Genomic DNA, 21,246 nt, shown 5'->3' on the forward strand with positions numbered 1-21,246 from the left:
CTGATTGTCAAGTCCACTGAGCATTCTTGGTCTGAGCCCTAGGCTCATGGTTCTTAAACTTTGTGGGCATTCCATCCCAACACAGGACACAGGATCCAGAACACAGGAGCCCAGGCTTGCTGAAGCAGGACCGGGCCTGACCTCTGATTTTTACCAGGTCCCCCAGGTAATTCTGGTAAGACCAGAGTTGGAGAGCCATTGACTTGGTGCCTTGCTACTCAAAGTGTGGTCCATGGACCAGCAGCATCAGCCACCTGGGAGCTTTGCAGACTCTGGACTTTGCAGAGTCTAGTCCCATCTCAGACTTACTAGATCAGTTTGAGAAGATGCCTAGAAGATCTGTGTGCACATAAAATAAATCATCTGACATAGCCGATAGATGAGTAAATGCTTAGTGGATTATCAAGTATTAAGCTCTGCTTGCTAGAAATGAGTGTGTACTCTCATTTCATCCCCATGATCACCCTGCAAGGGAGGTGACTTTTCTCTATTTTACAGAAAATTACACTGAGGCTCAGAGAGGTGGGTGACTTCTGAAGCCACACGTTCATAGGTGAGGGAGCTGGGGTTGGAACCCCGGACCCCATGCTCATCCTCACGGCGGCCCTGTCCTCCTCACACAGGGATATGAACAGCAATGACTTCAGATGCAAACACTTTAAATAACTTTGATTCAACTTACCACGACAGGACATGGACCAGAAATTTACACAGATGTTCATCCACCAGGATTGAAACAAGAGAAGGTTTCTAGCCAATGCTAATGTCCAACTCAGCAAGACCCAACCCCCACCCCCGCACCATTTCCCAGTGCCTCAAACTTTCCACTGAGAGTCCCCGTAAAGGATTAGTAGCAGGCTTACCATGTTCATCCAGCAGGATATTGTCTGGCTTGATGTCTCTGTAAAAGAAAACAAAGAAGCTGGCAATGTGGTTCCTGAGCCCACAGATGAGCACATCGACAAGCACCACATCAGGACAAATGCTGGAACACCCAGGCTGCTCACCTCTCCCTGACCTGAAGCCTCAGACAGGCAGTGGGAGAATAATGGGTAAGATAATGGGACACCTGTGTTCTTATCACCTCTTCTCTTTCCTGGAAGTGCAAGTAGATTGTTTGAATATTTTTTCCTGAATATTCTTCATTTTTAGCCTTTCAGCTCCAGCTGTAATGGTAACAGCAGTGACTGCTCACTAAGCATGTGATCAGCACCAGCAAGGGGAGGCACCTGCCCACCCTGAGGTAGTTGAGCCATCTCGCCAGGGCTCCCTGCAGGTGTCATGGCATCCACTCGAGCTCAATGAGGGTTTGGAAGTTGTCGTGGTCAGAGATGGGCAAACTATGGCTCTTGGCCAAATCCAGCCCTGGGCCAGTTTTTGTATGGCCTGGGAGCTAAGAATCACTTTAACATCTTTAAAGCACTGTAAAAACAAAACAACATATACACATATACACACCCACGGACACACAGAGGAGCATGCAACAGAGATTAATGTGGTCGTCAAAGCCTAAAGTGTTGATTATCTGCCCTTTATGGAGAAAGTTTGCTGATCTCTTTTAAGGGTAACATAGTGACCCACATGGGGCAAAATCTGGGCTGAGGAGTTTCTGGAAAGTTCTGCTCTACATCACCATTACAGCAAAAGGCCTCTCAATTCCAAGTGAAACATTTTGAAGGCTAAGGCTTTGCTTTCTTTATGTCCACATGCCTGTACCTAGCACAGTGCCTGGCACAGTGGTAGACACACGTGAAACACCACTGAGTATAAGGATGGAGGAATGAAAGTGAGAGAACAACAACTTCAACCCCAGCTTACCTATTATTGACATGTATACACTTGGTGAAGCTCTGAATTAAAACCATAGATTTTACAAATGCATAAATTTTCACTCATTTATAACAAATGTCAAATCTACTGAGACTAATGATAGCTTTCTTCAAAATAAAGAGCAACTGCTCCTGAGTTTATCAAATATTAATTCTACCTGAAAACACACTGTGGTAATTTGTAGTAATGCAATGCAATGTCTACGGGTTTGGGGATGAAAGAAGCGCTCAACCTATACATTTAAATTTTTATTTTCATTGTGACTTTTCAAGCCCATGAGTACCGAGGAGCATTGAGTACGTGGGCCCCTGCTGCCGAGGTCACAAAGTCTCCACTGTGAACAAAGAGATTATTGCAGAGACCCATAGGGAGCCACATGGGAGGGATGAACTTGAGAACTTATAAAATTAAAACAAAAGGCAGAAGACCTAGAGTCAAGTGCTTGTGGATGAAGTCAGCAAATGCTTGGTCCCTGCCCAGGGTGGCTCCCAGCAGGGTTTCTCAACAAAAGATGAGAAAAGAGATAATAAAATACATGTCAAGAATGAAAACACAGCAGCAAATGTTCAAGCTTATCTCTTAAGGTATCACCGGGACTGAGATGATTTAATGTGTGGTGTGGGGACCAGGGAGGAGGTGGCTGTGGCCCAGGGAATGTGAGCTACAAAATGCCTACAAGGGCCACAGCCTACAGATAGAGTTAGAGTCAGGACACAGGTGAGGTGAGGGTGGGATGACAGACCCAAGAAGATGTGATCTGGCATACTGTGTTGAATGGTGTCCCTTCAAAATTCATGTCCACCCAGAACTTCAGAATGGGACCCTATATGGAAATGGAGTCTTTGCAGAGGTAATTACTTAAGGATCTCAAGATGAATCATCCTGGATTTAGGGAGGACTCTAAAGACTCATGTCTTTATAGGAGGAAAGTAGGGGGAGGGATTTGGATGCAGGCACAGGAGAGAAGGCGGCCATGGGGAGATGGAAGCAGAGACTGGAGTGATGCAGCCATGAACCAGAAACGCCTGGAGCCACCTGGAGCTGGAACAGGCCAGGGGCGGATTCTCTCCTGAACCTCCAGAGGAAGCACAGCCATGACTCCACTTTGATTTTGGGCTTTTGGCCGGAATTATGAGAGAATAAATTTGTATTGTTTTAAGCCACCAATTTTGCAGTAATTTGCTGTGGCAGTCCCCGGAAGCTAACACAAATGGCACAGTGGAAGGAGAGCTGATAGAGGGGAGGGCAAACCTCAAAGGGCAGCTAGGGCCCCACTAACCACAGCACGGCCTTGGACAAGCCCAGCACCTGGCCACGCCCCCACATCCACATTGCACTGGCGCACAGTGTCTCATATCCTGAGAACAGAATGGGGCACAGATGTGGCCAGCTTGGTCCCTAGACCCCAGAGAGCCAAGGAAAGGGGCTGTTCTGTTTGGGAGAGTTCAGACCATGAGCTAGACAGTCTGGGTTCCAACTCCAGCCTCACTTTTGACTATCTGCATGATCCCTGCCTCTGCCTCAGTTTCCTTTGCTGTGTGGATTAAATACCTGATACATAACACACATTGCTTCTGTGCTGGTTCTTCGCACAGAGTGGAATCTCAAGCATTTGCAGGGTGTCCCCTTTGCGGTCATGAAGGACAAGTCATGAACAAGACAGACCCAACTGAATGGAGCTTGCATTCTAGGAGGAGAGCAGGCCAGGAGGCACATTAATCAATGGCAGGATTGTAAGTTGTGGCAGGTGAAGAAGGCAAACCAGAGTCTAGAAAAAAGACTAATAGAGGGACCCTAGTTTTGGTAGATGCTCAGGAAGACCTTTAAGAAGAGGTGACATTGGGTTGACATCTGAATAGCAAGAAAAGGCCAGCTGTGTACCATCTAGGGAGCAAGTTCTCATTTTGCAGATGAGGAAGTAGGAGGATGACAGAATAAATGATCTGGCCTGTGACATGGTTCTAGTCATGGAAGCTGACAAAGGTGATGGGTGCCACCCCCTTAATTCGGTTATGTTACAGGGCAAAGTTGGTGGGATGGCAGTCCCAGGATTATGTTACATTATATGACTCTGTCTTGGCAGACAGGAGTGAGAGCTCAAGACACGAGCTGCGGTGTGGGAGCCAGCCACACGGTGGGGAATGCAGGTGTCCCTGGAAGGGAGAGTGACTGCTGGCCTATATGTAGCAAGAAAACGGGACCTCAGTCCTGCAGCCACAAGAGCTGAAATCTGCCAACAACCACAAGAGCCTGGGAGAGGACCCCACCCCATGTTCCAGAAAGGAGTGCAGCCCGGTGGGCATGTGGATTGTAGCTTTGTGAGATCCTATGCAGATGATCCAGTTAAGCCCACCTGGACTCCTGGGCCACGGAAATGGACAGAAAATAAATGTGAGTTATTTTAAGTTGTTAAGTTAGTGGTAATTAGTTGCACAACAATAGAAAACTAATTCTCTAGCTATATGATCTTGGGCCACTTACTCTCAGCCTTGTTTTCCTCATTTGGGAAATGGGAACAGCAGCAGCCATCTCACTGTTGCTGAGTGTACAATGAGATGACATTTGTTCAGCACTTCACACAGTCCCAGTGCAGTGTGGAAGAAGTGCTGAAATAAGTCACAGTGATGGGACTGTCATTGCTCTTTCAAAAGGAGCTAGGGAGAACTCAGAGGCAGACTGGCAGATTCTTGAGCCTTTAGCAAATTAGGTCTCTTTCACAGGAGACTGCTGGGCAGATGCCTGCAAAGCTGCGTGGAGGAGATGGAGAATCTGAATCACTTGGGATTTAATAAGAATAGCATTTTATGGGTAAAGCATCTTAGCAGAGCCTTTAGTTTAGCCGGTTTCAGGACCATTTCCTCCAGCTCTATTTTTCACATTGATCGTATCTCAGCTCCAGCGCGTCATCCTGTTGAAAATGGGTTTGAACGTTCAGAAAGGGCATCAGGAGCATTGCATGGATGGGAAGGCGGTGATGATGTTTTCTGAGGACAGGCCCATAATTTCAGAGTTGGGCAAAATGACACTTAGATGGAAAGTATGCATGCAGGGCTATAAAACCCAGTGCTGCTCTTGAATTATTCCCCAGCCCTCAAATAAAACAAAGCATAAAATGTCAGCTGGGATATTTTAAAAAACAGCATAGAAATGGCTCTGATCCAGAGGTTCCCATGCACAGACTGCAAAGCAGGGCCACCAGGACGTTTCTGCATGTGTCTCTTGGCAGGGGGCTTCTCAATATTCTATGCTGGCAATCTTATGCAGCAGTAAAGAGAAATACAAAAACCTGAAGGGGAAAGCTAGACTAAGTGAAGTAAAAATCTGCGGCTATTTTATAACTAGTGAAGGGAATATGCTATCCATATGCATGCAAGAGGGAGAGGGAGGTAGCAAAGGACAGAGAAGAGAGACTTGAGATCCAGTCCTGAGTCTGCCTCTTGCTGGCCATGCAGACAGGAGAACCCTGCCCTGGGTGAGTGATAGGGTTTGGATCCGTGTTCCCGCCCAAATCTCATGTCGAATTGTAATCCCCAGTGTGGGAGGTGGGGCCTGGTAGGAGGTGATTGGATCATGGGGGTAGTTTCTCCTGAATGGTTTAGCACCATCCCCTTGGTGCTATTGTCATGATAGTGAGTTGTGGTTGTTTAAAAGTGTGTAGCACCTCCCCCACTGTCTCTCTTGCTCCTGCCATGTAAGACGGGGCCTGCTTCCACTTTGCCTTCTGCCGTGATCGTAAGTTTCCTGAGGCCTCCCAAGAATCCAAGCAGATGCTGCCATGCTTCCTGTACCGCCTTCAGAACCATGAATCAATGAAACCTCTTTTCTTTATAAACAACCCAGTCTCCAGTATTTCTTTATAACAACATGAGAATGGACTAAGACAATGAACATTAGCTTCCTCACTTATAAGTTGAATAATAATGCCCTCTCTAATGGCTACAGTGAGGATTGGATGAGATGGTTCTTATGACAGCAACCAGCACAGGGCCAGGCACATGGAAAGGCACGATTGTTAATAATAACAGAGTGGGGCAAAGACATTTCAGTAGGAGGTTGAGCCAACAGAACAGGCACTGGGGAAAGATAACCAAAGGCATTTACTGGGGGCTGGGGAGGAATGGGAGGGCTTCACCTTGGCTGTTGACCTATGCCTTAGCCAATTTGAATGGGACTTGGCATCCATCCATCAGCAAGCTGATGTGGGATAGGATGCTTAGAATCTGTCATTGTATTGGCATGGATCATTCTCCTAGAAACTGAGTGACAATTAAGAAATGACAACACATCATCTCTACTCATTAAACATTACTTCTTTCTCCCTTCTGTCTCCTGCTTCCTGTGGAGGTGGGGACCAAGTACAAACAGCAGCCCCCAACACGATGCTTCAGTGTTAATAGCAGTACTGACAGTATTAACAGCTAAACTTTACTGAGTGTTGGTTGTGTGTCAGGGACAATCTGAATTGTGTTATGTGGATTTAGCCATGTGCAGTGTGGCTATTTGTTACCAGGTGCTGGGGAGGTACTCCATATGTCACTATCTTGACACAACTCTTAGAGATAGGTATAGATACTCCTATTTTACTGATAAAGAGAGAACTATTTACAGAGGGTCAGTGATATGTCTGCTTCCTCCTTGTGATTTGTCAAAGGTCAAACACTGGTAGAGGTAAGACCTACTCTCATGTTGGTCTCTAGATCAATGTTCTCCCTCTGTGGGTAGGGAAATGAAAAAAAAAATTAAGAATAAATTAGGGTTCCCAGAATTCTAAAGTAGGCAGTAATAATCTGAGGAACATGCTTATAATAAAGATCTGATTTGATTTTTAAATTAATTAATTAATTATTATTTTTTGAGATAGAGTCTCGCTTTGTCACCCAGGTTGGACTGCAATGGCATGATCTTGGCTCATTGCAACCTCCGCCTCCCGAATTCCAGTGATTCTCATGCCTCAGCTTCCCAAGTAGCGGGGATTACAGGCGTGCACAACCACACCTGACTAATTTTTGTATTTTTAGTAGAGACGGCGTATCACCATGCTGGTCTCAAACTCCTGACCTCAAGTGATCCACCCGCCTCGGCCTCCCAAAGTGCTGGGATTACAGGCGTGAGCCACCATGCTTGTTCTGATTTGATTTTTAAAAATTATGTTACTCACATTTCAGGAAACTTACCATTTATTACACCATCCACGTGCAAGCTTGCATTTCTTTTTTAATATGATTCAAATATCCTTACAAAGCACAAATCTGACCCTGTCCCTTCTCTACATAAATCCTAATGGCCCTGTAGTGCCTATGGTGCTGGTGTGAGACTGCAGATTTGATGTTCCAATGTAATCTCAGAGATGAAAAGTGAACACTGAGATGTGCCTGTCAACTTTAAAATCTGACAACTAAGGTCAACAACGATAACCGCCAAGTGCTACCATCATACATGCACGAGAGGGGAGGCAGAGGGAGCCATTCTAGCCCAGAAGAGTCACAAAGACACAATTTTAGATGGAAGCACAGTTGTCACATGCCCCAGGCCCATTAGGGTCAAGTGTTTAGAAAGCACTGATCCAATGGCCAGACTCCAAAGGCCTTCAGACATTTCCCGATCTGGCCAGTAGGCTTGACCCTCTGCGCCCTGTGGCCCAGCCAGGCCAGACCATCTTGGGTGCTCCGGGTGCCTCAGTCTTTCCCTGGCCTTATCTCCGGATGGCACATCCTTTTCCCTACTGAACTCTGACCCAAGTTTCAGGACACAGCTCAGCTGCAATCTCCTCCTGGGATATTGTCAAGGGTTGCAAAATTCATGTCTACCCAGGTACCTAAGAATGTGATCTTATTTAGAAATACTGTCTTTGCAGGAAAGTGTGTGTCTATATGTGCCAGCAAATAGTGTCTTTGCCGGAAAACTATTACTTTGCTAGTAAGGTAGTTCTGTCTTGCATCTAAGTTAACAGAAGTTGTCCTGGATTAGGATGAGCCCTAAATCCAGTGACTGGTGTCTTTATATGAAGAGGGAAAACAGGCCAGGCACGGTGGCTCACACCTGTAATCCTAGCACTTTAGGAGGCCAAGGCAGGTAGATCATGAGGTCAGGAGATCGAGACCATCCTGGCTAACATGGTGAAACCCCATCTCTACTAAAAATACAAAAAAAATAGCCAGGTGTGGTGGCGGGTGCCTATAGTCCCAGCTACTCCGGAGGCCAAGGCAGAAGAATGGTGTGAACCCAGGAGGTGGAGCTTGCAGTGAGCCGAGATCGCGCCATTGCACTCCAGCGTAGGCAACAGAGTGAGATTCCGTCTCAAAAAAAAAAAAAAAAAAAAAAAGATAGAAAAGAGACACAGGTAGACACAGAGAAGGCCACATAAGGACAGAGGTAGCGTGTGAAGTGATGCATCTAACAGCCCATGGCATAGCACAGATTGCCTGAGACCACTGGAAACTGGGAGAGAGGCAGGGGACTTCTCTCTCAGAGCTTCCAGGAGAACCAATTGTACCAACATCTTGATTTTGGCCTTCTGGCCTCCCCTCCTGAACTGTAAAAGAATACACTTCTGCTGATTAAAGCCATCCAGTCTGTGCTACTTAAAGACCTCCTCTGGCCCCCTGCGCCTCCCTGCTTTCCTATGTCCTGATACTGATGGTACAGCTTGACATTGTCCATTTACTCTCTGCTGCCAGGAGACCAGGTACACACAGAGAAGAAGGCCACACAAAGACAGAGGCAGAGGGACCAGGAGAGCACCAGCCCTCTGAGCAGGGCCAGGCTGATGTTCAGAAAAGGGTTACTGAAAATATGAAAAAATGAAAGACCTTACATAAGGGCTGAACACGGCCTCCTCCAACTTTGAAGCTTGTGAAGCTCCCAGGGTCCTCAACCCTCTGGGACCTTGACTTCACCCTGACAAATGGGGCAGGAAGCATCAATGTGAAAGGGGAAATTCTGCAGCTCCTGCCGATGGACCCTCCACCCAAACTGCCCATTATCACTGGGATTGCTGTGGCTGGGCCATGGCCAGCAGAGCTGAGCCCTACTGAGTGTGTCTTCTCTGCCAATGACTGTTTCAGGCACTTGGCATGTGCTCCTTGTGTAATCCTCACAACTACGCATATCAGGGACTCACCACTGCAGTAACAATCACTACAAATGGAGTGAGTCCAAACAACACACCTTCATTCTCTCACAGTTCTGGAGGGTGGAAGTCCAAAGTGAACCTCAGGGGCTGAGAGTAAACCGGCTGTGTCTCCTCCTTCTGGAGCCCACAGAGGAGCTCTGTTCTTTGCCTTTTTAGGTTCTGGAGGCTTCCCAGGTTCCCTGATTGCTGGCACCTCCTTGCGGCACTTCCTACTCCTTCTCCGACCCTACTACCTGCTCGTTGGCAGGAGGGAGCCTTGTGATTCCATTGGGCCCACCTGGATAATCCAGGAGAATCTTCCCACATCGTGATCCTTACCTAAATCACATCTGCAAAGTCCCTTTTGCCCTGTAAGGTGACACAGGCACAGGTTATGAGGATTAGGACGTGGCATCTTTGTGGGGAGCATTTTCAGTCTATCGCACAGCCCTTCCAGGTAGTGTGATGGATTGAATGGTGTTCCTCCAAATTCCTATGTGGAGGTCCCTATTCCCAGTGTCTCTGAATGCAACCATATTTGGAGACAGGGCCTTTCAAGAGGTGATTAAGGTAAAGTAGGGACATTAGAGTGGACTCAAATCCAATCTGACTGGTGTCCTTGTAAGAAGAGGAGAGTAGGATGCATGGAGAGACATCAGGGGCCTGTGTGCAGAGGAACGGCCTTGTGAAGAGCAGCAAGAAGGCAGCCATCTGCAAGCCAAGGAGTGAGGCCTCAGAGGAAATGAAACCTGCTGGCACCCTTATCCTGGACTTCCAGCTTCCAGAACTGTAAGATTAATTTCTGCTGTTTAAGCTGCCCAGCCTGTGGTATTTTGTATGGCAGCTTTAGCAGACAAACACAGGTAGGCAGTATTGTTACCCCTATTTTACTGGACAATGAAACCAAGGTGAGAGGAGTCATCACGGAGTCTGTATGTGGGACAGCCAGGATATACCAGTTAGAGATCCATGACTTAATTTGAAGGCATGGAAACACTTTTTTAAATGTACACACAGCCTAATAATGTAGTTCTGTCTTATATCTATTGTAAAACCCCATGCTGCTACTCAAATCATTTACTTCTTGCTTTGTCCTTTGGGAGAGAAAATGCATCCAGTCAAGCCATGCTTGGGGGTTGTTGATTTTTTTTTAATCCTGCAAAGAACAAACATTAGCCTGGATGACAATGATTAATTCAGTTCAAAAGCTCTGCCACTCCATGGGGCCTGGATGTTAACTTGGCTACTAAGGTAATTGTATTCAGCTAATTATTCCCAAGTATATCTCAGGGAGATTTCAAAGGTTTTGGGATTCACAGACATGTGCAAGGATGCACCAGGCTCAAGTAATTCCTTCATGAATGGGTGAGCCCCGTGACACACCTCCCTTGGCCCAATGAGGGAGTCATCTTCTTAAGAAGCTTGGACCTTCTCAGTCTACGCAGCCTGCACAGACCCACCCATCTCAGTTTTCTTTCTTTCTACTTCCAACTAGAACACTATATTGCAACGATAGATCCGTGAGTCAGCCTGCTTCACCAGCCCCTGAGCTCCCCAAGGCTGAAGCCATGGTAATAGCATATGGAAAACAATAGAAGGGTGTGGAGAGCTGGGGTCCTACAGTCCTGCAGTGACTGCAAGGCAGCCTGTGAATATGGGTCATGCATTGAAGCCCCTCACACACGAACAGCAGTTCAAATCCTTACTCCAATACTGTGTGGGTCTCAGTTGTTCTCATCTGTAAAATGGGAATAAAATGAAATAATGTATGTCAAGGACTTACTCAGTTCCTAGGATATAGAAGATGCCCAATAAGTGATGATTAGTTCTCCCATCCCCTGCACCCATCCCTACTTAGCAGGGAGTTTAGAAGGAAAAGGAGGTGGCAGAAAGAAACATGGAGGAGTTGACTCCAAAATGATGATGACCATTTGTCACATTTGTGCAGTTTTGCAGTTCACAAAGCCCTTTCCCATACTGTGATTTATTTAATCCACCTGCCAGCCCTAGAGACCCAGCATTATCTTCTTTTTGATGGATGAGGAAACTGCAGCCTGGAGAGGTGAAGCGACTTCTCCATGATCATAGTTAAAAAGTGGCAGAAATGGCCGGGAGTGGTGGCTCACGCCTGTAATCCCAGCACTTTGGGAGGCTGAGGTGGGTGGGATCACCTGAGGTCAGGAGTTCGAGACCAGCCTGGCCAACATGGTGAAACCCCATCTTTACTAAAAATACAAAAATTAGCCGGGCGTGATGGCAGGTGCCTGTAATCCCAGCTACTCGGGAGGCTGAGGCAGGAAAATCACTTGAACCCAGGAGGCGGAGGTTGCGGTGAGCCGAGGTCATGCCATTGCACTCCAGCCTGGATAACAAGAGAAAACTCTGTCTCAAAACAAACAAACAAACAAATAAAAAAAAAACAAAACCGTGGCAGAAGCATGATGTGAGACCAGCTCCTCTGACGCCCATCTGGTGCTCTTCCATTTCCATCCTCTGGGTGGGGCAGAGATGTTAGGGGCAGAGTCGCTTGACCGACCTGTGCATGCTTCAAATACACCAGAGTCCTGTGTCTGCGTGCATGGCTGGAGCGCCCTCCTCCAGCCCCCAATCTCTGCCTGGTCAACTCCTCTGCACCCATCAGCTCTCAGTTTGGGCATCACTCCCTCTGAGAAGCCCTCCTTCAAGCCCTGGGTGCACCAGGTTGCAGTCTGTGTTTTCCCTGTATCTCACTGCATGTCACTGGCCTGGCAGTGAGCACAGGGTATATGTGCTTGTGTGATTATCTGACTGAGGCTTGTCCTTCCCAGTAGGTGCTGAGTTCTATCGAATCAGGGCCCATTCCTAGATTTGCAGCCCTGGCACAGCACCCAGCATCCAGCAGGTGTTCAACAGACACTGGTGGCATTATCCCGTCTGTAAATTTGTCATGAGGCACCCAGAGAGGCCCAGGCTTCCATACAAGGCCAATCAGCATCAGGTCCTGGCTTGGGGCTCAGGCCCTGGTCCAGGCTGGGGTCCCCGAGCGCTTCCTGCTGACAGTTAATCATAGTTAATTGTGAGCCCCAGCTTTCCCAGGGGCCACCGCCCAGCTCTCGTCTGATGTCATTCACTTTCAGCAGCGTGCATCTTGCCACAATCACGTGGTCTCTCATTTTCCTCCTGGATCCGGCCTTCCCGGCGGGCTCCAAGTGGCCGGGCCTGCGAGATGCTGCGACTCTTCCAGAGCTTCCTGTTTCTGAGAAGATGCTCAGGCCACGGCCTCATGTCCCTCATCCAGCTTTCTGAGGACAATGCGGGAAAGATCTCAAGTCCGTATCAAGGCTGAATCCGCCTCTATCCATGTGACTTCTATTGGAATCCGAGAGTTGGACCCAATGGAGGGTCCAGCCACCACCTGGAACGACCTGGTCATTTTCCAGATGAGGGGACCTACGTTTAGATGAGTTAAGTAACTTCCTTTGAGTTGTCTGGGAAATTAGTGCCAGAGCTGGGATTTGAAATTTGCTTTCCTGACTCTTGTAAACTTCTTGACAGCGTGGATTTTATCTGGGTCATTGGGAAAGGTATTTTAGAGCCAAAAGGGATCTAAGAAATAATTGTGTTTCTCCCTCTCCTTACAGATGAAGACAATGAGGCTGAGAGATGTTCAGTTACTTGGTCAAATTACAAATATGTGCGCTTCAAACTGGGCTCAGGTCTGGATCAATCGTTCTCCATGGCCAGTGCTCTTGGACCATCAAGAATTACCTTTTCCTGCTTCTGCCATGGTTCCCAGTGCCCCTCCCTCTGGCCCACCATTTCCACCCTGCACTATGCATGGGCTCTGGACTCACACCAGCATTCAACATACACTTACTGAGACCTGCCTTCTGGAGCTTACCCAGGAGCTAAGAAAACAAGAGACAGTCAAAGATAAAACTGCATAATGTGATATGCTGAGGGAAACAGAGGGGGAGAGTGAGGGTGCTGTGTGAGAGAGAGACAGCTGGGAAGAGTCCAAGGAGTACAAAGGCCAGGAGCTGTGGGCCTAGAGCTGTGGGTGGCGCCTGTGGGTGGAGCTCTGCATGGGAACTCTGGGTAGGGGCTATGGGTGGGGCTGTGGGTGTTGGTGGGGCCTGCGGGTGGAGGCTGTGGGTGGGGGCTCTGGGTAGGGGCTGTGAGTGGAGCCCTGGGTGGGGGCTGTGGGTGGAGCTTTGGGTGGGGGCTGTGAATGGGGGCTGTGGGTGAGGCTGTGGGTGGGGGATGTGGGTGGAGCTATGGGTGGATCTGTGGGTGAGGCTGTGGGTGGGGGCTGTGGGTTGGGGCTGTGGGTGGAGGCTGTGGTTGGAGCTATGGGTGGGGGCTTTAAGTGGAGCTGTGGGTGGGGCTGTGGGTGAGGCTGTGGCTGTGGCTGTGTGTTGAGGGTGTGTGTGGGGGCTATAGGCCAGGAGACGTGGAGCAGCACAGGAGGCTGTGTGGGTTCCATGAGGATGGACTGAGTGCAGGAGCCTTAGATCTCTGCTCTAAGTGCAACAAACGACCTGAAGATCTTTGCAGAGGAGAGGGGTTACACGCCACACCTGTCTTCACAGCAGCCCTGGGAGGAGTGTGGTTATTTCATTTCCCAGGTGATAAAATTCCAACCTAGTAATCTTGCCAGAGCATGCCTGGCCTCTGGAAACACTACCTTTCCTGATGTAGCCATCTCCACTTGTGGGAGCAGAGGGAGCCAGAACCCCCAGCTAAATGCCAAAACCCCCCTCCCTCCAACACTCACATCAACACTCAGCATCGTCACCCACCTTGGGACCATGAGACACATCTCACTCTGCCCTTTATCCCTTTACATTGGGCATGGGGCTTTGGAGCCACTCTTGTCTCCTGGAATCCTGTCCTAAGCACAGGCACATCCCCCAATCTGACTTCTTCCCTCATCTGCCCTGACACCCAAACCTTCTTCTGTCCCCCCGGAATTCATGGTCAGCATCAGGTCCCTCTCTTCAAACATTTCCCCACCCTCTTGCCCTAATCGAAACCCGCCTGTTCTTCTCCCCCATTCTCTCCAGCTCTGGCCAGGAGGGAAAGCGTCACCCTTGCTCCTTCCTACCCAACCCCTACCATCTTTAGAGTTGGGGCCATCATGTCACCCGTCTCTTCCTTCCTTGTTGTGGTCTCCTGTGGACACTCGGAAAAGACCCACCACGCCTCGAGGGTTTCACTCCTGGTCACTGTTGCCATCTGCAACACAGCTCCAGCAATGACCTTGGTGATGGCAACAACCGTGTGACTGGGCATCTGGCCGCTTAGGTTCTTGACTCCTCTTCCTCCCAGGATCTCGATCTCCACCTGCCTCCGCCACTCATTCCATGGCCACACCTGGCCTCTCCTGTCTCCTCAAACATCCCACTCTGGAATCGTCACAGCCCCTTCCTTCTGTTTCCTGCAATTCTTCAGTCCCACGGGCACCCACAATCTACCCACCTTTTACCTCCTTGCTATCCATCAGGGTCACCACCGACTCCTCCAGCCCACACTCCATGGTCTCTCACTGAAGTCACGCCTTCCCACATCCTCAACTCCCTCACCTATTCACCTGGCGGAACCCAAAGCCTGGTTAATTTCTACTTCCTGATGACTCTGCACTGTGCCCACCCAGCTGAACATGGCTGCAGAAAAATACAACCAGGGAAGTGAGTTTCCCTCTAACTAAATCCCCAAACCCTAACAGTGTCTCTGTGGGTCCTTCAAGCTGCCCCAACCCCGGGATATCCTCCTTGTTCATTCATTCTCTATTTTAGAGGGCATTCTCTCTTTTTTCAAACCTCCAGCACCTTTTACTCCTGAAGTCTTGGTGTCACCATTGACTACACTGTCCACACCTGACATCCCCCTGAATAGCAAACCCTGCTGCTTCTACCTGCAGAGCACTTTCCCTTCCAGAGTCCCTGCATCTTCCCTTTCCTCTCCAGCCCATGCTCACCAGGGCAGAGCTATCAGCCTTTGCCCACACCCTTCTCGGGACTTCTCTGTAGAGTAAAACCCAGGTACTCTCAAAGGCTTCCAGGGCCCTGATGAGCTGGGCCTGCCCCCTCCATCCTCCCTCCACTCACTTCGTCTGGCTGCACTGGTCTGCTGAGCCAAGCATTGTCCCACCCTATGGCCTCTGCCTTGCTGTTACCTGGCCTGGAAGGCCCATTCCCCAGATGTGCACAGGACCCCTCCCTCTCTCCCTGTGATGATCGCCCAGCTCCCCAGCACTCCCTATCACCTCCCCTCCTTCATTTCTCTACATGCCCTTATCATGCCTGACGTTGTATCCACATGTTGTGTCTCTCTCCCCATTAGGATGTAAAATTATGACAGCAGAGACTTTATCCCTCCATTGTTGTATCACAAGGACTTACAACAGCGTCTGACACAAAAACATTCAGTAAAGAGCTGCGTGGATAGTTGCATGGATGAATCAGACACAGCCCCAGAAGCCCAGGACTCAGGATGGCCCTGCCCCTGCTGATGCCTCATCACCTGTCTTTTCAGGGTGAGTCCACTGCCTAGCGGTTTCAGAAACAAGGGTCCCTATTACCAGTGCAGCACCCCAGGCCGGTCACAGCCTCCACCTCTGTGTCAGGGCCTGGTACCTGCATTTCCCACAAACCCCTGTGCAGTTCCAATGCCTCCTGGGGACTGAGAGCCCTGCTCTGCTTCTGGGCAAGAAAGATCATCTGAGCTGGCTCACAATGGGATGCTACCAGTCCTGGGCTCGTGTAGGGGAGGATTTTGTTTGGAATTCTTAGTCGCCAACCCCTGGCACACAGGCATAGCCTCATTAAAATATGAAGCTCCAGTGGTCAGCTCGGATTCCTTTGGGAGCCGGTTGGGATGACTGTCATAGCTGTTGAATCCCACGGGTAGGTGGAGCCAGGAGCCAGGCATGTTCAGTTTGACTCGTGTGACAGGGAAGGGGGCAGGAGCATCACCTCTTGAGGCACAGCATGAATACGCATGTGTGAGTCAGACAAGCTGGTGCGGTGGGCACAGATCAGCGGAAAAACATGCACCCTCCAGGCCTGGACACACACACTCACCTACCCACGGCTGAGTGCAGGGCCCAGGGTGGCCCCACAAAACCAGAGATTTCTCTTTCCTGATTTTACTAGAAATGTGGGAGCCCTGGTTTGAAAGCAAAGTCGACGTGGAGACCTTTCCAGTGAATTAATATTTTAAGAATTGCTATTTTTAGGGCCCAATCTCTCTGTAAGTATCCTCCAAGGGGACATGCTGCCAAAACGCATAAGAGTCAGAGAGCCCTGGCTGTTGACACTGGAAGGGACCTTAACTCTGTCTGAAGCAATAGCTCCGGGTCTCTGACCTCTCTGAGCCTCAGTTTCCTCATCTGTAAAGTGAGCTAATCATGTCCATCTGTAACGGCTGTTGTGAGAATTAAACGCAATGATGCATAAAAAAGAATGAGTCCAGGCTTGGCATATGGTGAGAGCTTAATGAATACATCAAACATTTAAACATGTTCAATTTCCAAATACGAAAACCTTGCTCGGGAGAAGAGAAATACCAGACAGAGTCTTACAGAAAGCAGTAAAACTGAGACCGGGATAAAAGCTGGGGTATTTTTACTGAGAACTCTTGGGAATTTTGCTCTTTAGGAAGACCACAGAGAGGGACCCCTGATCACAGAAAGGGACCAGGGGACCTTCTCACACCTCCCTGCATTCCTGCCACCCAAGGGGAAGGAGGACACAGATGAGAGGGAAGGAGCCAATTGCCCTTGGAGGAATGTGGATGACCCACGGCGACATGGTGGCTGTATGGTCCGGCACCGTTCACAGCACTTTACATGTATTATTTCATTTGATTCTCATAGCAGTTTTGTGTGGTATAGGATCTGCTGACTCATTTTATTTATTTTATAGCTAAGGAGTCTTATGCTCAAGGAATTTGAGTGACTTTCCCAGGGTCACCAGCGGGATGGTTAATTTTATGAGTTAACTTGACAGGGCCACAGTACCCAGATATTTGTGCAAACATTCTTCTGCATGTTTCAGTGGGAGTATTTTTGGGTGGGATTAACATTTAAGTCAGTTGACTTTGAGTAAAGCACATTGCCCTCCATAATGCGGGCAGGTTCATCCAACCAGTCAGAGGCCTTAACAGAACAGAAACTGGCCTCTCGCAAGCAAGGGGGAATCATGCCAGCAGATGACCTTTGGATTTGAACTGCAACATCAGCTCTTTTCTGAGTCTCCTGCTGGCTGGCCTGCCTGCAGATTTTGAACTTATACCTCCATGATCGCATAAGCCAATTTCTTAAAATACATCTCTCTCCCTCCTTCCTTCCCTCCCTCCTTCATACGCACACATCCTGTTGGTTCTGTTTCTCTGGAGAATCTTGACTACCACACTCAACTAGTAAGTGCTGGAAGAGCCAGGATTAAAAACCCAGACAGCTGCTTCCAGAACCCATGCCCATTACCATCTTTACAGGGCCCCAAGGACACAGGGTGGGAGCAAGGTGGGGGCAGACATGGCAGAGCCACTTTCAGAAAAAGAATTGTATTACAAATAATCCATGTGCCATTTCCTGAATCCACACCTCTGGGTAGCGAAGGCAAGAAGTAAACAGAGTCCCATATAGGATGGTGGAGGGACAAAGGTGGCCAGCCCCTAGCATGTGTTGACCACATTTTCCATGCCACACTGAACTGGCTACTGCACAGGCATGATCTCATTCAATCTAAAGCCGCTTGGGGCTGTGGGGATTGTTACTGTGCTAGTGCTGCAGATGAGAGGGCTGCTGCTGTCTTAGTTGGTGCTCGGCTGAAGACATCACGAGAAAATGCTCCCTCCAACAGCATCAGAGACACCTGGGTTCTAAGCCTGGCTCTGCCTCTTATTAACAATCTGACCTGGAGACTTAAATCTAAGTCTAGCTTCCTCATCCATCAAACAGGGACAGCAGTTCTTCCTTGAGGTGTAGACCTAAAGAATAATGAAGATAAAGGACCCAAGGTCACAGCACAGTTCCTAACCAGGGAGTCTTGGGAAATCATCTATTTCCATTCATGCTATCACATATTCAGAGCTTACTGTGTGCCAGGCACTACTGTCTACTTAAAATACAGTGGATGAAACTCAGGCAAGTTCTTACTCACATGGAGATTACATTCCAGTAGGGAAAGACAAGGAATGGGAGGAAGACAAATGATCAGCGTGGTCATTTACACTGTGTAACTGCTCTGTAAATTGTTTCCCGGGGGTGGGCCAGAGAGCTGGGAGGACGGGCGGGCTGCTGGAGAGGATGACGATGACGTTGGCACTGACAACTATGATGAGCTGCAGGACCTTGAACAGGCGCCTTCCCTCCTCTGAGTCTTAATTTCTTTACCACACCATGAAGATCTAAGCTCTACCTTATAGGCTGTTGTAAGGATTGCATGATTGTAGGTAACAGCAGGGTCAGCTACATAATGGGTGGAGCCCAGTGCAAAAAGAAAATGCGGGGCCCTTTGTTCAAAGCTTTAAGGATTTCAAGATGGCAAGTGCTGGGCATTAAATCAAACATGGACCGTCCTTCATGTGGGGCCCTGTGCCACCAGCCACCCTGGCAAAGGCGTCTGCATGTCATGGGTGCTCAGTCCCAGCTGCTCCTGTGAGGTGAGACTTGCACTTCCTGCTTTGCACACCATCAGGGGCTTAGCGAGAAGTCGCTGGCTCAAGGTCCCATTAGTATGGTGCTTGGACAGGATTCTTGTCCTGTGAACAAAATATCTGTTCACAAAATTAGACATAGCATCAGGAAAATTCCTGTACCTCTTCAGAGTAATGCTCTTCTATTTCATAGTATAATTTTAAATGCAGAAGCCTGGCCTTTTGCATTCTCTTGGGTAGTGTTGGAGAGGTTCGGGAGGAGGGCTGGGAGGGAAGCAAGGGCCTGGATTAGACAGATCAGGGTGCGCGTGGCCATGGGGATGGGGTTGCTCTGCCATAGCATGTTCAGTTCCATTTTCTTTTTTATCTGCTAAGTGAAGAGATAATGAAATAGCTTACAGCCAGCTGCAGGATGGGTCTGGTTAGGAGCGGCTTCAGCAGAATAATAAACATATTCAAATTGTCCCTGAGAAGCAAGCCTTGGGCTGGGGAGATGCTCTGCGCAGTGAGCATGGCCCCGTGATCCGGGCAGTGGCTTTCCTCAGGGCCTGTCTCTGACGGTGGTGGTTCCAGTTGCAACCCTGGGAGTCATAGTGCCATAGGCTTAAGCTGCTCTGAACTGTTCCCAGGTTGGTAGTCATCGCTAAGGTGATCCCAAAGCAAGGTGATCCCAAAGTTTTATCACATGCAGCAGGAGGAGAACAGAATGCTGCCATATCAAAACACCACGGACCGGGGGTGTAAACAACAGACTTTTCTTTCTCACCATTCTAGAGTCCAAAAGTCCATATCAAGGTGTCGGCAGGGTTGGTTCCTTCTGAGGCCCTTTTCCTTGACTTGAAGGTGGCCATCTTTGCCTTGTGTCCTCCCACAGTCTTCCCTTTGTGTGTGTTTGTCTTCTAATGGCCTCTTGTTATAAGGACACCAGGCATATTTTATGTATTAGGGCCCATCCTAATGACCTCACTTTAACTTAATCACCTCTGTAAAGATCTATCTCCAAACACAATCACATTCTGGGGTACCGGGGATTAGGGCTTCAATGTATGAATTGAGGAGGGGGTGGGCACAATCCATCCCATAGCACTCTCTCACAGGACTTTTATGTGGAGAGATGGGAACCCCATGGACCATAGGGTACCAGGGTGGGGGAGCGTCCTGCTCTGGACACCTCCTGGGGAATAGAGAGCCCAGGAGGAGCTGTGTTTCTTGAAATCAAGGAGGGGAGCGTGCAGTCAGCACAAAGACAAGGCTGTTGGAGAGTGTGGGTCATGTGCTGGATACAAGGGGGCCCGGGTGAAAGTTCTGGAAAGAAAGGGAACGTGGGGAAGGGCAGCCAGGGGTAGCACAAAGGCCGATGCCACAGGCTTTGGAGACCTGGGCTCCAGTCCAGCTCCACTGACAGTCTCATAAGGAATACAGTAAGTGCCCAATCATTCACTACTACCAACCTCACTCATTGTCACTGACCAGCAGGTAGGGAGCAGGGGAGCCTGGTTCAGGGCTAAATTCTGGGATTTCTTTCCTTGGTGCTCCCTTCTCCCTGACCTTAGTGTTGACCCTGGAATCTCTTTCAGAGCTCACCATCAGCACAGCCAGGGCCTGACCTCTCTCCACAGAGCTTTTTGTCAGCCATCTCCTGGGGTCTCACAGAGGCAGGGTAGAAATGTCACCCCTTTTGCAGATGATGCCTTTAATGCTGCAAGGATGGCAGCAGTGTGCCAGGATCACAAGCCCCAGAGCAGTGAAGCCTGGGGCTTCGGGATGGGGCTCCAAGAAACCCTCCCCGTCACAAACTCATCTACCCAGCCAGCGTTTCTCAAAGAAGTTTCCACCAACCAGCAGCAGGTGTGCTGACTAAAATGCAGAGTCCATTCTCCACGATGTGCTTATTTCACACTGCATGTCTGTATCAAAACATCTCATGTACCCCATACATATACACACCTACTATGTACCCATAAAAATAAAAAAAAAATGGGCTTCCAAACCAGTGGAGAAGACAAAGGGCATAACAAACACTATCAATACTATAGAATGCAAAAAAAGAAGAAAACAGAAAGATAAAGGGCATAGGAATTAGAAAAAAACAAGTTCAAATGTATCAGGAATCATGATAATTGTAAATGATTTAACTCACGTAATAAAGGAAAAAAATAAAATAAAATGCACAGTCCAGGGCTACGACCCAGGCACAGGGCTTCAGAATCTCTAGGAGCTTGGCTACCGGTCTGCCTTTTGTTTAAAGAAGGTTCCAAGTGATGGATCTGCAGCCTCAAGTGTGAAAACCGTTACCATGGACTGTCATCCTCGTCCCCTCTCATCAGTTCCCTCCTTGCCCGTCTTCCCTCCCCTCTAACGCCTGTCTTTCATAAAGTGCCTGCTGTCACCAGTGGGTGCTACTGGACTGGACATGAATGAACACTCAGGCAGATGGGGAGGCAGTTACTCCTTTTTCAGTTCTTTTTAATTTTCCTAATTATGTCAGGAAGAATGTCTCAACTTGGTACTATTACGTCTTTAACATCTCAGTAACATTTGCTATTCCCACTACCCTTTTTAATACAAAGTGAGAGTAGAATCCAGCTCAAATCCTTGGTGGACACCCAGTCTAACTAGAATTTGGTACTACTATTTTGTTTTTATTTATTTTTTATGGTTGT

At 48.6% G+C, this 21,246-nt stretch overlaps 1 protein-coding gene across 5 annotated transcripts in view; it reads right to left on the reverse strand.

Moving 5' to 3' along the window:
• The window catches only part of STK32B (serine/threonine kinase 32B), a 443,733-nt gene that overhangs the window by 91,093 nt on the left and 331,394 nt on the right, over nucleotides 1–21,246 (reverse strand). For all 5 annotated transcript variants that reach the window (XM_054484777.2, XM_054484778.2, XM_063663496.1 and 2 more), the window contains exon 5: nucleotides 864–901. In XM_054484777.2, coding sequence (XP_054340752.1) covers nucleotides 864–901 — 38 coding nt within the window. The remainder of the gene's footprint in view (nucleotides 1–863; nucleotides 902–21,246) is intronic.

The sequence above is a fragment of the Pongo pygmaeus genome, chromosome 3 (genome assembly GCF_028885625.2).
Source record: "Pongo pygmaeus isolate AG05252 chromosome 3, NHGRI_mPonPyg2-v2.0_pri, whole genome shotgun sequence".
NCBI classification, from domain to species: Eukaryota; Metazoa; Chordata; class Mammalia; order Primates; family Hominidae; genus Pongo; species Pongo pygmaeus.